Below are 15,145 nucleotides of genomic sequence, written 5' to 3'. Positions count from 1 at the left end.
CTTTATGAGTAATAATGATATTTTTTCATTTACAATATTACTTCATCTAAAATGTTTGAGACATTAAACACCAGTCATTAAACTGACTCACAGGAATTTTGTAGCACTGCACATAAACTTGAGTCTGGCTAGACATCTGAATTACATAGCAGAATATAAAAAAAGATCTTTTTGTGCTTACTCTTCCAGTCTATCTCTTGAAAGAAAAAAAAAATATTTTAAACAAGACAAGTTTATATACACTTAAATTTATACTTGTTTTACTAAGTATTTGATCAAGTAATATGTGAATGTTTCCTTTTTGAGTAATTAATATTAATTATTATTAATGTTTTCCTTGACAGGAACAAGACAGTGAAGGAGAAACATATGAAGACATGTATGAGCTCCATTTTTTTTTACCATGATTTCATCCCTCTAAAATGAATATTATGATTTCTATGAGGGAGAATGGATGGATATTCAACACTAAGGGGGAAAAGCTTTATTGTTCAAATGACTGACATATAATGATAACCTTTATTTCAATACAAAGGACTAAAGATTCTTTCTTTATTTGTCTAAGAATTTTATGGAGGACTCTTAAAAATGTTCTTCTGTGAGAGGCCAGCGACCCACAGCTACTGCGGCCGGGAATCACTGAGCCAGGAATCTGGACTTCTTGTTCTCATTGTGTCCTTGGGCAAATGAATTTATCTTTATGTTACAAGTTCCCCACCTAGACAGTGATTCCCCTCACAAGGGTGCTGTGAGAAATAATTTACCACAGCACCAGATGGCAAAGTTTCAACCTGCTAAAGCAGAAAGATGTTAAAAATAGCTCCAAAATGGGTTTCTGGATAGGCCAGGACTAACAAATTTCTTGGAAAGTGAGGGAAAGGAGAAATACGTGTTAATTTATTTTTTCTTTTTTTGATTCAAATATCTTAATTTTCTCTACCTGCTTTTTGTACAACCAATTCTGATGACAGTTTTTGAGCTAAGGTTTGCATGTATGTTCATGTTCATGCCCTGTACCTGTGAGTGCATGCAAGAGAGAGAGAGAGAAAGATTGTATTCATGCCAATATGCAGCAAGAACAGGGCCTTTATAAGCACTGTCTACCACTGGCTAGCACAGGTTGTGAGGGGAAGCAGAGCCTTTGGAAAGTATCCTCATTTGTATGCCTCCTACTGGATTTAAGAACAATCTCACACACCCAGGAATTTTGACAACCCTTCGTTTTTTACCGTCATCTCTACAGTCAGATACTGTTTTCTGTTGTGGGTAGAAACCTCTGAATATGTGAGCTGTAACACATCAATGCTTGCAAATGCCCAAACAACCTAACAATTTGTATCCACAGAGAAGCATCCAAAGAAAGAGAGAAAAAAAAGGAAAAGGAGGAAAAGAAGAGATTAGAGTTGGAGAAAAAGGAACAGAAAGAGCGAGAAAAGAAAGAACAAGAAATAAAGAAGAAATTTAAAGTAAGAGCTTGCTTACTGATGGGTAAAAAAAAAAAGAATGATCTCTTTTTATAACTTTCACACAAAAGGGGCACCATTCTTGAAAACTTACATGGTGGGAGAATTAGTTAATTGTTGTTTCCTAAAAAAGTAACTACCTTCATAACAGTAATTATTTTGCCCAATAAACTACCTTATCCCTGCACTAAAAATGTAATATGATAAAGTCCAAATAAAATATGGCAGCTTAGAATTAGTGAGCCCCTAGGAAATTTTATGGTGACTGAGTGAATGAATACTCAGTTGCTCAAACCCATCTTGTCTCTCATCATTTCACATCTGATCTTAACCGGCTTATACTATGAGCTTGGAGCACACACACAGATATCCCTGTGGCATGTATCACAATGGTGCAAGGGACACAGATGTCTCTGGATGACCCAGACCTGTCTCAGAATAAAGCTGCTATGAACTACTCTAACTGCTGTTGTCTAGACCTGACATATTTTTGCCTTTATTTTTAGCTTATGTACATGTTGACTTCTGAAACCCACTCTTTCTCATCCCTCTTTTTCCACCTGGATTTCTGACCTCTCTCTTCTCTGATCTCTGACTTCTAACTGTATGACTCCTATTACTACCCCCAGTGCTACACTGGCAGGCTAGCCTTTCTTGATTACACCATCTTTGATGACATCTGGCACAGGTCTGGTGTGTTAGCTATATTTAAGGTGATTATATGAATTACAGAACTATTCTTCACTATAAAAAGGATTCATGTCAAGATTCCTTTAAACATTTAATTCCTCTGGAACATTTAATATATGGTTTGAGTAATAAAAATTTGATTTCTATATAACTCCCCAGTATAGTTATTGTACTAAAACAAAGTTTCAACAGCATGGTGCTGGAAAAAACATAAAGCTTTGAGTCAATTGGACAGACGTGGATTTAAATTCCAACTGCCCGTATGAGTTATGTGATTGTGGGCATATTATTAAACTTCTCTAAACCTCAGATTCTTATTCTTTTTTTTCTTTTTTGGTTTTTGTTCTCTAAAGTGAGAATAAATGATACCTCTCCTGAAAGTTTGTTGTGGAATTAATTAAAATAATGTACATAAGACACTATATCTGCTAAGGTTCTTGTTAAATTTTGAAAAAGCTTACTATATAATAGATAGAGAGGGTATAAGCTTATATATATATAAGTATATATATAAGTAAAATTAAGATTAAAGCATGACTATTAAGACATTTTACTCATACAGATGTATGGGTACCAATGTTCATATTTTTCAAGTGGCAAATATGAAAAATTAATTTCTTAAACAAAAGTTTTCATAACACATTTTATGAAGGGACTTTATAATTTTGAGGGAATTAGGTGAAGTTTTTTTCTGTGTTTCTTTTGGAGGAATCAATTTTGCATTGTTTCATTCTTTCATTCAAATAGTATTTTTTAGTAAGAAAAAAATAGGGTATGGAAATCTTACCACTAAATATGAACTCAAAGTTTGTAAAGACTAGGACTTTACAAGCTATATTCCCTCCACAAAAATGTTAAAAGATGTTACAATTAAAGAAATTAAATAAATGTGAGACCTTACAATAGCACCATATTTCATTAAATCTATGACATAAAACATTTCACATTTTCAAATTCTGAAAGTCAGATGCATCTTAACATCATTGGCATATCATAATTTAAATTAAGCTGTTTCTCTCTTAGTGGTACATAATTGATGATATGTCACAATTCAAAACATCATGAGTTCAATAAAATGAACTTCAAAAATCAAAATGCATATTTGCATATCAAAAGATCCAAGAAATTATGTTGAAAAAGATACAAATTTAGGATTAGGCAATTAGGAGTTCAGGATTCATGTTCTCAACTAGATTACAGCAGTTCCTCTTACTCACAGGTGATACATTCCCAGACCCCCAGTGGATGCCTGAAAACATGGATAATACCAAACGCTATATATACACTGTTTTTTCCTTTACATATATACCTATGATCAAGTTTAATTTATAAGTTAGGCACAGTAAGAGACTAACAACAACTAATAATAAAATAGAACAATTGTAGCACTATATTATAATAAAAGTTATTGAATGTGGTCTGTCACTCTCAAAATATCTTATTGTAGTGCACTCACCCATCTTATGATAATGTGAGATGATAAAATTCCTACATGATGAGATGAAATGAGGTGAATGACTTAGGTTTTGTGACACAGAATTAGGCTACTATTGATCTGACAATAGGTCAGAAGGAGAATCATCTATTTCTAGACCGCAGTTGACCACAGGTAGCTAAAACCCCAGAAAATGTAACCACAGATAAGAGGGGAGTTCTATATTCTCCTGCTGTGAAGAAACCACTGTACTGTCCAGGATATTTATTTTCAAAACCTCACATACCATTTGTTCGCTATTTTTTTTATTTACAAAGCTATTTCTAAAATGTTATCTTGCTTATAGCAGGTAATGTCTACTCTGAGTTTACAGATAGACAACACCATAAAGTTGGGAAAAAAACAAAGAAAATGCTTTTCCCACAGTACAACCCACCACCACCTCCTTACCTCCCCTTTGTTGTTTGAAGTCTGAAGAGCACATTCAGAATAACCATACAATTCAAAGATGGAAAAAAACTTCCACCTACCAAGCGGACCACCAGCATATCCCGTAAAAAACCATAGCACCCAGCATGTATTGTCGTACATAAGCGGTATTCAGTTATTAGTGGCTTCCTCTGCAAGCCTTTCACAGGCTTCTAAGGTCAACAGATCACTGCTACTCTCTCTTGGACCCCAAGCACATGCTTACCTGTTCCTTACTGTCCTGCCTCACCTCGGATTTTCCCCTCACCCCTCTTAGAAGAACACGCATTGTGCATGACATTCATCCCCAGTTTCTAGCTCAAACCCATAAATGTTGTAAATAGGCTGGTTGGCAGGTCATGGACCTATCGTCTTTCAAAACTCGGTTCCTAAAAGATTTTCTGAATAGTAAGAAAGCCTGTTGTGATTATTGTCCCTCTTTGCAGCTAACAGGCCCTATTCAAGTCATCCATCAGGCAAAAGCTTGCTGTGATGTCAAAGGAGGAAAGAATGAACTGAGCTTCAAGCAAGGAGAGCAAATTGAAATAATCCGCATTACAGACAACCCTGAAGGAAAATGGCTGGGCAGAACAGCAAAGGGGTCATGTGAGTGCAAATTTTCCTATGACTTCAAAGTGTTGGGTTTTTTTTTTAAGACAATATTAATTATGCAAATTCTCTTAAGTTAGGAGTAGTTAACAGAGAGGACAAAAATAGGAAAATTTAAAATGACAAGGATGGCTCCATCTTTACCTCATCTGCATTATTGTTTTAGTGGGGAGCAATGTAAATATTTATATTATTCCAGGGAGGAACAAAGGGCGTTAGTTTCCTCATTGATGTTAAACGGGGTTGGTGGAGGGGATGAATCATGTAAATCACTTTGGAATCCTTAAAGTGGACTCTAAGCTTACTGCAAACCACGACGGCCTAAGACTTCGACAAAGTCCAGTCATATGTGTCTACGTCGGAAGTCTATAAATCAGAAGTGCATGCAAAGAAATGTAGGAAAATTTTAAAGAGCAAATTGCAATTGATATTTTATTTAAAACTTTGAGATATTGAAACTACAGTTATCTGACCATAAATCATTCCTCCTGTTGGTAGATGGCTATATTAGAACAACTGCTGTCGCGATTGACTATGATTCTCTGAAACGAAAGAAAACATCTCTCAGTGCTCTTTCATCAAGAGCTATTGAAGATGACCAGGAGGTATATGATGATGTTGCAGAGCAGGATAATATTAGCAGGTATGTGCAAATGCAAACTGTAAAGCAGATCAGACTGTCGTCTTGTCAGACATTATATATTTTAAGATCCTAGAATTTTACTTTCCGTGTTTCCGACTGCTCACTATCAGTAAATTACCATTTACAATTACAGATACTTCAGTGTGGGTGAAAGGTCACTTGAAACTCCATAGTCTTTTATTTCACTCTTCAGCTGTGTGTATCAAATACTACTTAAAAAATAATAGGCCAGGGGCACCTGGGTGGCTCAGTCGGTTAAGCGTCTGCCTTCAGCTCAGGTCATGATCCCAGAGTCCTGGGATCGAGCCCCGCATTGGGCTCCCTGCTCGGCGGGAAGCCTGCTTCTCCCTCTCCCACTCCCCCTGCTTGTGTTCCCTCTCTCGCTGTGTCTCTCTCTGTCAAATAAATAAATAAAATCTTTAAAAAAAAAAAAAAATAATAGGCCATTTGCCAGGTCTTGCCAAATGCGTTGTCATTCTGAAACACAGTTTTCTAATATTCGTTCTGATTTGATCTTAGGGCTATGCCTAAAGTAAATATGATTTTGCAAAATATGCAGCATGAGATATAAAATTCAGCTCTAAAAATATAAAAATTTTTGCTCTAAAATCTCTGAATCTAAATATATTTGTTGTTCTTATTTTTTTTTAAGATTTTATTTATTTATTTGATAGAGACACAGCAAGAGAGGGAACACAAGCAGGGGGAGTGGGAGAGGGAGAAGTAGGCTTCCCACTGAGCAGGAAGCCCAATGTGGGGCTCGATCCCAGGACCCTGGGATCATGACCTGAGCCGAAGGCAGGTGCTTAATGACTGAGCCACCCAGGCGCCCCTTTGTTGTTCTTATTTGAAAAGATAACAGAAAAAAGATTGCTTTTTTTTAAAGATTTTATTTATTTATTTGAGAGAGAGATAGTGACAGAGATAGCAGGAGAGAGCACAAGCTGGGAGAAGAGGGAGAAACAGGCTTCCCACTGAGCAGGGAGCCTGATGTGGGGCTCGATCCCCGGACCCTGGGATCATGACCTGAGCTGGAGGCAGATGCTTACCTGACTGAGCCACCCAGGCGCCCCAGAAGATTGCTTTTTAATAAAACTCTACTTTGCTTTTAAAAGTAAAAAAGTAAAAGCTCATTTCACTATGACCCCTGGGAATCAACGACGGGTCCAATTTTATTTCCATGGCCCATTCATTCCACTAGATTGGAATGATTCCCCCGGTAGGAGTCACAGGAACACCTTCCCGGGGTAGAGGAACAGAACAAGACATCCTTTCTGGGAGGAGGCAGGAGGGGAGAGGCACCATCTTCTCCCATGTACCTTTCCTTCTCATCTTTCCCTTCTCAGTCTTCTGCTTCCTTTCTCCATCCCTCCTTTTCTATCTCTTTTTTCCAGCTCTGACCTTCCTGGTCCCTTCTGCCCCTTTTGGCTTTTCTATTTTCCTTCTCCTTTTGTTCCTTCCTTCCTCCAATATCTCCCTTTCTGGGTAAAGCCGTACCCCTTCAAGTTGAAGGAAAAGAGGATGAAAATCTCCAGCCCAGTTAGAAATCCTTGTTTTCCTGTGCCGCTGTTGTAGAATTGGGAAACATCCACTATGATCTCAAAATATATAATCTGCACTGGATCTTCACTTGGGTAAAAATGGGGTCTGCATCCTTCATAACTCACATTTCAAAGAAAAAAATTGCTTCAATTATCAAACATTTTTAAAATGTAAAATGACCAAAATAGTAATATACTTATAAAATGTATGAAGAATGCAGTTTCCTTCCCATAGTTGTTCACTTCATGTCATCAGTTAAACTTGCTGTGTTGCTTTCTGGCAGCTTTGTCTTTCTAAATAGCCTGCAATGCCTTCTTGTCATGTTTTGATATATGTTGCATAATTTATGGTAAATATGCCATAAATTATGCAACATATATCAAAATACGTAATGTATGCACTGGAGTTTACAGATCATAAATCAGCTTTAGTAATCAGAAACACTCTCTGACCTAGTGTGGGAGTCTATAAATGTCAGTTTTGAGGTCAGAGTTTTAAAAGGCCATATTCTGAGATTTACAGAATTTTCTGTACATGACTATGTCATTCTGCCTATCTGCAGCATATATACTTTATGCTTTATGTTTTATTTATTTTAAAAAATGCTTTTCTCTTATTTTGAGATTAAAGAATCCCAGGAATATTAATACATACTTATTTATGATGCACACACTCCGGAAAAAATAATAAATCCATGAAAAGGAATGATGTTCTTAAAATGAAGCATTATTTAATCATGATAGGCAACTATTTCCCCAAACTAATACTATTACTTTTTCCATTGTTTGGAGTCCAGAGATACTGCAACCCTAGAGGACATGCTCTAATTAGTAAGCATGTAGCAGAAAAAGAACCTATTTAATGAAATGGAGTTAGAGGAGGTGTACAGTTTTAATGCTCAATATCTGAAGCAAATATAGCACCACAATAGTTACTAACATGTATGTCACCCTTAGGCATAGTTAATAAGAAAATGAAAGAAGAGAAAATGAAAACACAAGTCTGACGTTGGGTTTGTTTTGGTTTTGGTTTTTTGGAAGCTACAGCTGCTGCCGGGAGAGATCCCACAACAGAACAGGCTTTGTCCTTAGTAGAACAAGGGAAGATGCTGACTACAGCCGGCCCTGGCGAGAGTAGGAGAAAGCACCATCCTCTCCTTCCCCTTCTCTAGATGCCTCCTGGGTCCTCACATGCTTCACCTGCTCTTCCCTGATCGCTCCAAGGGTAGGGGGAGCTGACTGTGCACTTCAACTTCTGTGAGCAGACAGGAGACTTAAAAGCACAGGTCCTGACAGCTATCCTTCTCCCTTTTTTCTCAACTAAAGCAATTTCTGTAATAAATATGAGACGTTGAAGAAAAGGAAATTATACATGCAAATACTTCATCACATAACAAACTTTGCTTCTCTGCATGGTCCTCAAACCTCTTCCTTCCCTCTTTTCCTTCCTTTCTCTTTTCTGGCACATTCCTCTCCTTACCTCCACTTCATCTGGTCAATGCCTTGTATTCCAAACAGACTATTTATAAGAAGTTGAAGAATTGCTCTAAAAATAAAATAATGTGTGGCAACTTTGGTCCTGATTATTAAAACTCCGTTCTTGGGGAATTGGTATGACAATCTCCAAGATGACATGTATTTGCCAAGAATGGCAGCCAACCAAAATTGCAATTTTTCACATGATTCTAACTGCTTGCTTCACGCTCAAAGGGAGGTGTCAGACAAAATGAATGTGAAAACAGTATGTAAGCAAGTGGAGAATATACTTAAACTTCATCAAAAATCAATTCCTTATTTACATATTAAGACATTTATAGCTTGTTTTTCTACAAAGTTCCATTAACAAGGTATGTTTTATTTCTAAATTAACTGTAGATCTGTGTCAGACCCATTTCTTTTATTCTGACTTCAAGGTTGAGGAATCAGATATGAGTGTACAATTAATACTGCATGACTGTAATATCAGACCAATATCTGTTGCTGGCAGATTATCCAAAGGGCAAAAATGGTGGTTTCAAGGGGTGCAGTGAAGTCAAGACAAAAAAACATTAAAGAGGAAGGAAGGACACTGAGGTTCTTATGTCAGCTCTTCTGTTAATTAAAAGTGGGTTTGGTCAAGTCACTTCATTTCTCAGAGCCTCAGTTTCATTTCTGCAAAATGCAAGGATTAAAAAACTGACTTCTGAGATTTTCCCAGTTCTCACAATCTACTCTTCTTTTGCTCTAGCAGAACTCACATTTTAGTGAAAGACACAGGCAAGAAAACAGATGATTATAAAATAGGGAAAATAAAGAATGTTAGAGAAATAAATAAGAAATACAAGCAATATGGATTTAGAAAATTGAGGGCCACACTATTTACAATAATAAGAATAAAATTTGGGGGTGCCTGGTTGGCTCAGTCGGTTAAGCATCCAACTCTTGATTTGGCTCAGGTCATGATCTCAGGGTCGGAAGATTGAGACCCGCATCAGGCTCTGTGCTGCGTGTAGAGCCTGCTTAAGTTTCTCTCCCTCTCTCTCCCTGCCCCCCTCCACGCTTTCTCTCTCTGTCTCTCAAATAAAGAAATCTTTTTTTAAAAAAAGAGTAAGATTTCATGAGTAAGATTTCAACTTTTTAGAAATTCTCTTTTTAAAAAAGAATATACTGCTACTGGACTAAGATAAAATGCTGTGGCTATAACATATTAAAAGAGAATTGGGAGCATCTGGGCGGCTCAGTCATTTGAGCATCTGCCTTCGGGTCAGGTCATGATCTCAGGGTCCTGGGATGGGCTCCCCGTTCAGCGGGGAGTCTGCTTCTCCCTCTCCCTCTGCCTCTCCTCCCCCGCTCCTGCTCTCTCTCTCTCAAATAAATAAATAAATAAATAAATAAATAAATAAATCTTTTTTTAAAAAAAGAGAATTGAGTTTAATGTAATAATGGTTCTATATGACTTCTGGAATACTACTGTGGGTTGGTTGGTTGTTTTTCATAAATCTATCTATGGAATGATGCAATGATGTATAATTTAAAAACTACCTCGGGAAATGTTAAAAGCAAACAGTAACGTTGTTTTGAAAACTTTATGTAGTACTGACAATCACTGGATTCTTATTAGGTTTGCTTTGTTTTGTTTCTTGCCTTGTTTCTATTATGATAAGGAACAATGTTTCTTCTTCTTTACATAGAACATCCTGATAACTTTGAACTGCAATGTTATTTCTCTTTTGCATAACTGTTCAATATAGGTACTTCTCTTCCGGATAGCTACATAACTCATACGCTAATTTAATTTGTTTATTTTTTTTTCCTAGCCACAGTCAGAGTGGAAGTGGAGGTAAGCCACACACTTTTATCAGCAGTTTCTTCAAGTCTTCACCATTTTTGTCTATATTAATGACAAAATGCTTTTGTTTGCAAGTAATGAGGAGGATCTTAATGTGGTACCACTGGACTGGGAGCCAATGACCTGGATTCTAGTTCTGCCCACTGAGTGACCCTAAACAAGTCACTTCTTTCTTCCAAGTTTGTTGTGGGTCATAGGGTGACACTATTTCCGGTGTGCTCAGGGCACTCTTGATTTATGCCAGTTGTCTGAGCACAATTATTAATAGCATCCCCCTTCACTTTTAGAAGTATCCTTATTTGGACAATTTATATGGTTACCTTAACTATGACTCCTAAAGACTCCTCATATTCTCATCACCAAAATAAAGGTATTTTACTAATAACTTTCAGTGCTAAAATTCTCATCCTAAAAGTCAGATTTCAAGTTCTTTGTACATATTTCTGCACAGAGGAGGTACTCAATAAACATTTATTAAATAAATATTTGTCAAATAGCAAGGATCCTGAGGGTTTACAACAAAGGGTTTAACTCTTTAAATATCACTTTTTTAAAAAGATTTTATTTATTTATTTGTCAGAGAGAGACACAGCAAGAGAGGGAACACAAGCAGGGGGAGTGGGAGAGGGAGAAGCAGGCTTCCCGCTGAGCAGGGAGCCCGATGTGGGACTCGATCCCAGGACCCTGGGATTGTGACCCGAGCCGAAGGCAGACACTTAATGACTGAGCCACCCAGGCGCCCCTTAAAATATCACTTTGATTAAATTAATCAGAGCTACTGCCAAAATTCAAAAATTCACCTTTCATTCTGTTTTTCTTTGCTTATATCTTGATCAGTATCTTTTTCTGAATGTCCCCTCACTATTAATTAAACTTTTATCACCTCCTCTTTTCCACAATATTTAACTCTATCCCTATTCGGTTTTATTTTTTCTCATATTTATTCTCCCCTATTCCTTTTATCTCCAATGCGCAGTGCCCTTTATCATCCTTCATATATTTATTAAATTTCAGCTCTAAGAATTCCTTTATAAATAATCAACAAAGCAATTTACCTACTACCTATGTGAGAGTGGGAAAATAAAGTTATTTTTTAATTAAATGGTTAATAAGGAACAGGGACTTTTCTGGAGTTAAATAAGGCAGATTTATTATCAAATTTTGAGTCACTGTTACATGACCAAATTATAAAATTAACAGAAGATTCTTTCCCCCTCCACCATACAAATGAAGGGATGTTCCCACCTCCCCCAGATGATGATATTTATGATGGGATTGAAGAGGAAGATGCTGATGATGGGTAAGAATAATCAGTGAACTGTTTTCTTTTTTTTTTAGATTTTTTATTTATTTATTTGACAGAGAGACACAGTGAGAGAGGGAACACAAGCAGGGGGAGAGGGAGAGGGAGAAGCAGGCTTCCCGCTGAGCAGGGAGCCCGATGCGGGGCTCGATTCCAGGACCCTGGGACCATGACCTGAGCCGAAGGCAGACGCTTAACGACTGAGCCACCCAGCCGCCCCCTAGTGAACTGTTTTCTTGAAAATTTTTTACATACTGAAATTTAGTGTTGATTTTTGGTTAGAATAAAAAGCAAAAAATAGTGCTCTTTATTACAACACCAATAACGATTTGAATGTTTAATTAATAGCAGAAGTAAGTCAGAAAGTATAATTGTGCCACACTTCAAGTGAAGCGGTATATTATTTGGAAGAACCTCAACAACTTTGTCAAAAGAAGTGAAATGAAAAAGAATTATCTGTTACAGATTTTTTTTTCAAACTTTTCCCAATCATTTATTTATCAATCAATAACCTCTGGAGAGTTTATCAGTTGCATGGCTATCCTCTGTATAATAATCATAGTTTTAGACAATCCAAATAAAATGAAACCATATGCTATTTTTGGCAAAACCAGTATGAGGGAGGCTGGGGTAACTGGGTGACAGGCATTAAGGAGGGCATGTGATGTAATGAGCACTGGCTGTTAATATACAACTCATGAATCACTGAACTCTACCTCTGAAACTAATAATACACTACATGTTAATTAATTGAATTTAAATTTAAAAATAAAAATTTTTAAAAAACAGTATTGAATGCTTAATTCTCTGGTTTTTAAACTTTTGTAATGACGTATTTTAAAATTTAAGATCTGTCATGTACTTAAGATCTGTCACATATTTTAAACATAAAATAATGCAAAATTGATGTTTAAAACTTAATTTTGACTTAGCTTGCTATTTTAAAACCAAGAGAAATTTCACTAAATAGAAAAAATAACTCACCTACTACTTACCTAGTAGCAGTAGTATTCAAAGACCATGGCCTATAAACATAAAAGCATCATCTCGTTGAATACAATGAGTAACTTGCTGCCTGAATGATCAATGCAGTAAAATTATAAAAAATCTGAATGTCCACCAAACGTCTTCACATTCCACCAATGATTCCATTCTGTTCAATGCCCGCATGCTCCTAAGCTCCACACTACAGGTTGAAGAGAAGAGTAATTCGTGGTCCTGGGGGATTTTGAAGATGTTAAAGGGAAAAGATGACAAAAGGAAAAGTATACGAGAGAAACCTAAAGTCCCTGAGTCAGACAATAATGAAGGTTCATCGTAAGAGTCAACCAACCAAATTCAGTGCACAATAACTACACTAATAATAATTTAATCAAGTGCTACTAATATTTTATAACCAATAACCAAATTCTGACAGGCTTAAGTCACTTCAACATTATTTTCCATTAGTCATCTTAGCCTCATTTACGGTGTCACCCTTACACTCATGCATTTACATAAGAGGAACACAAAATATTCAAAAATTGTCATACAGTTCAAAGATATATTTTGCCTTCCCTACAAACATGCACAGAGAACACACACATGCACACACACACACACACACCCCTTTACATACTCATACACACTTCATTTAGTAGAACTTTTTTTTCACTGCAACATCATATCTAAAAGCTCACAATTCCAATGCCACATTTTATTATATAATATTTTATAGTGACTACCCTTCAAAATACACATTCTCTTTTAACAAATTAGCTTGCCAGAAATAAAGGACACAATTTGCAATTTCTTTTCTCTAAATACAGTATTTAAAGTCTTTGTAACTCAGTAGATTCTCATCCTTCACTAAAGTCCTTATAAAATGTTAATTCCACATAGAATTCCTCATTTTAAGTCTTTTGTGAGACCTAAAACCAACACTTAGTAAGCAAGACACTCAAAATTGTAAGTAAACATAACAAATCCTCTTTTTTTTTTAACAAATCCTCTCTTGATGCACCATTATTCAAATGCAGACCTTACTTAGAAATAAAGGCAGAGATTATTTTTCCTGTTCCAATTGCACAGCTCCTAATTTTGATTTTCAATCATTTGAACTAATGACCTCTCACACTTTAGCGTAACTGTGCACCATTCTTCTAGTGATGTGTGCTTGTGTGTGTGCTTGAAGTTCAGAAAGTAATAAAAGCAAAGGTCCTTTTCTGTTGCAACTAAATGCCACCCAATCCTGATTTCAGATCACTTCTATTAATAAGCTCTCCCTCCCCAGTTTCAGTGGATATTCCTCTCTTATTCACCATTCTCCTGTTTGGGAAAACATGGTCATACAAAGAATCCTATGACCTTTGTTCATTTCAACCCTCTATTTCTACTCTTTAAGTCAAATAAAAAGTTTTGACCTGAGCTATGCCCAAATGACTTCAAAACATTGAGTCCATTTAATTTACTCTGATTTGATAATATGCCCAAACCTCATAGAACAAATCTGAAAATATCGGTCCAATGGCTATGGGCAAAATAAACCACTGAATGCCTTGACTTTTGACTTTTTTGGCCACCATTGGAGTTCAAAAAAAAAAAAAAAAAGTCTTGCGAAATTCCAGATTGATGGGCAGAAACTGAGGTTCAGTGGAGAAATGGAGATGAGAAAGGAATGACCATCAACAGAATTAGCCTTCACAAGCCTCCAGGCTTACTTCTTCATGTCTCTCCTAAATAAAAGGGCTCAATTTCTGTGTTTATATTGGTCTGATTATATTTGTGTTCTCATTTTCTTTCTAGTTTCCCTTCTCCTCCTAAACAATCAGGTAAGTAATAAAAACTGATTATATATTTTATATCTCATTTCTTGCGATGGGGTAGTGGGAAAGCATTGGATATAGTCATGGTATCTGGACTGAAGTCCTGACTCTGAAAATAGTAACTTGTGTAACCTTGTCAAGCAACTTCTCCTTGGGAGGCCACAGCTTCTCAACAGTTAAATAGTGGGAACAGGAAAATTTTTAATATTGATGGCTTTTAAAGATTTTATTTATTCATTTGTCAGAGAGAGAGAGAGCACAAGCAGGGGGAGCTGTAGGCAGAGGGAGAGGGAGAAGCAGGCTTCCCGCGGAGCAGGGAGCCCAATGCCGGACTCAATCCCAGGACCCTGGGATCATGACCTGAGCAGAAAGCAGACGCTTACTGGACTGAGCCACCCAGTGTCACTAATATTGATGGTTTTTAAAATGTTCACCCCATCATAGGGGTCACTATGGAGAAAGGAAGGAGTGGACAGGGATGGACACAAATATTTCTCATGTCTCCTCTACCCCAATTCAGTCAAGCCTGATATATTGGGCTTATGCATAAGGATTTCTAAAAATGTACCAAATTATATGACACCAAGTCCCTTCTAAATCTAAATTTCTTTGATTTTTTTGAATGTATAATTTATATTGTTTTTGGAAAACTTTCCACTGCTAAATGTGAAACCATTTCTTCTTCGAACAATTTTGATCAGCTTATTTTTTTTTTTATCCCTGCTGAAATAGACCTTTCAAAGATTCTTCTTAAACTGACTTTGAACAAAATAAAATGTCTCACAGGAATATTCAGAGGTTTTCAAAAAGTTTGTCTGGATTTATAAATAAGTTGAAAGAGAAAACTAAACACACAGATAA

At 36.5% G+C, this 15,145-nt stretch overlaps 1 protein-coding gene across 7 annotated transcripts in view; it reads left to right on the top strand.

Annotated features, from left to right (window-relative positions):
• Positions 1 to 15,145, top strand: part of FYB1 (FYN binding protein 1) — a 153,893-nt gene that overhangs the window by 117,379 nt on the left and 21,369 nt on the right. For 3 of the 7 annotated variants that reach the window (XR_014146891.1, XM_081826046.1, XM_081826048.1), the window contains 8 exons: positions 345 to 379; positions 1,346 to 1,466; positions 4,503 to 4,662; positions 5,164 to 5,308; positions 10,146 to 10,168; positions 11,411 to 11,477; positions 12,660 to 12,797; positions 14,265 to 14,290. Coding sequence is in view for 4 of the 7 variants with exons in the window: in XM_081826046.1 (XP_081682172.1) it covers positions 345 to 379; positions 1,346 to 1,466; positions 4,503 to 4,662; positions 5,164 to 5,308; positions 10,146 to 10,168; positions 11,411 to 11,477; positions 12,660 to 12,797; positions 14,265 to 14,290 (715 nt within the window). In the remaining 3 variants the exon portion in view is untranslated. The remainder of the gene's footprint in view (positions 1 to 344; positions 380 to 1,345; positions 1,467 to 4,502; positions 4,663 to 5,163; positions 5,309 to 10,145; positions 10,169 to 11,410; positions 11,478 to 12,659; positions 12,798 to 14,264; positions 14,291 to 15,145) is intronic. The other 4 variants (XR_014146890.1, XM_081826049.1, XR_014146892.1 and 1 more) reach the window with 2 other exon arrangements.

This window comes from Leptonychotes weddellii, chromosome 7 (genome assembly GCF_054177405.1).
Source record: "Leptonychotes weddellii isolate Sample4059 chromosome 7, ASM5417740v2, whole genome shotgun sequence".
Taxonomy (NCBI): domain Eukaryota; kingdom Metazoa; phylum Chordata; class Mammalia; order Carnivora; family Phocidae; genus Leptonychotes; species Leptonychotes weddellii.
Note: the sequence above shows the minus strand (reverse complement) of the source record. Positions and strands in the feature narration are given on the sequence as shown.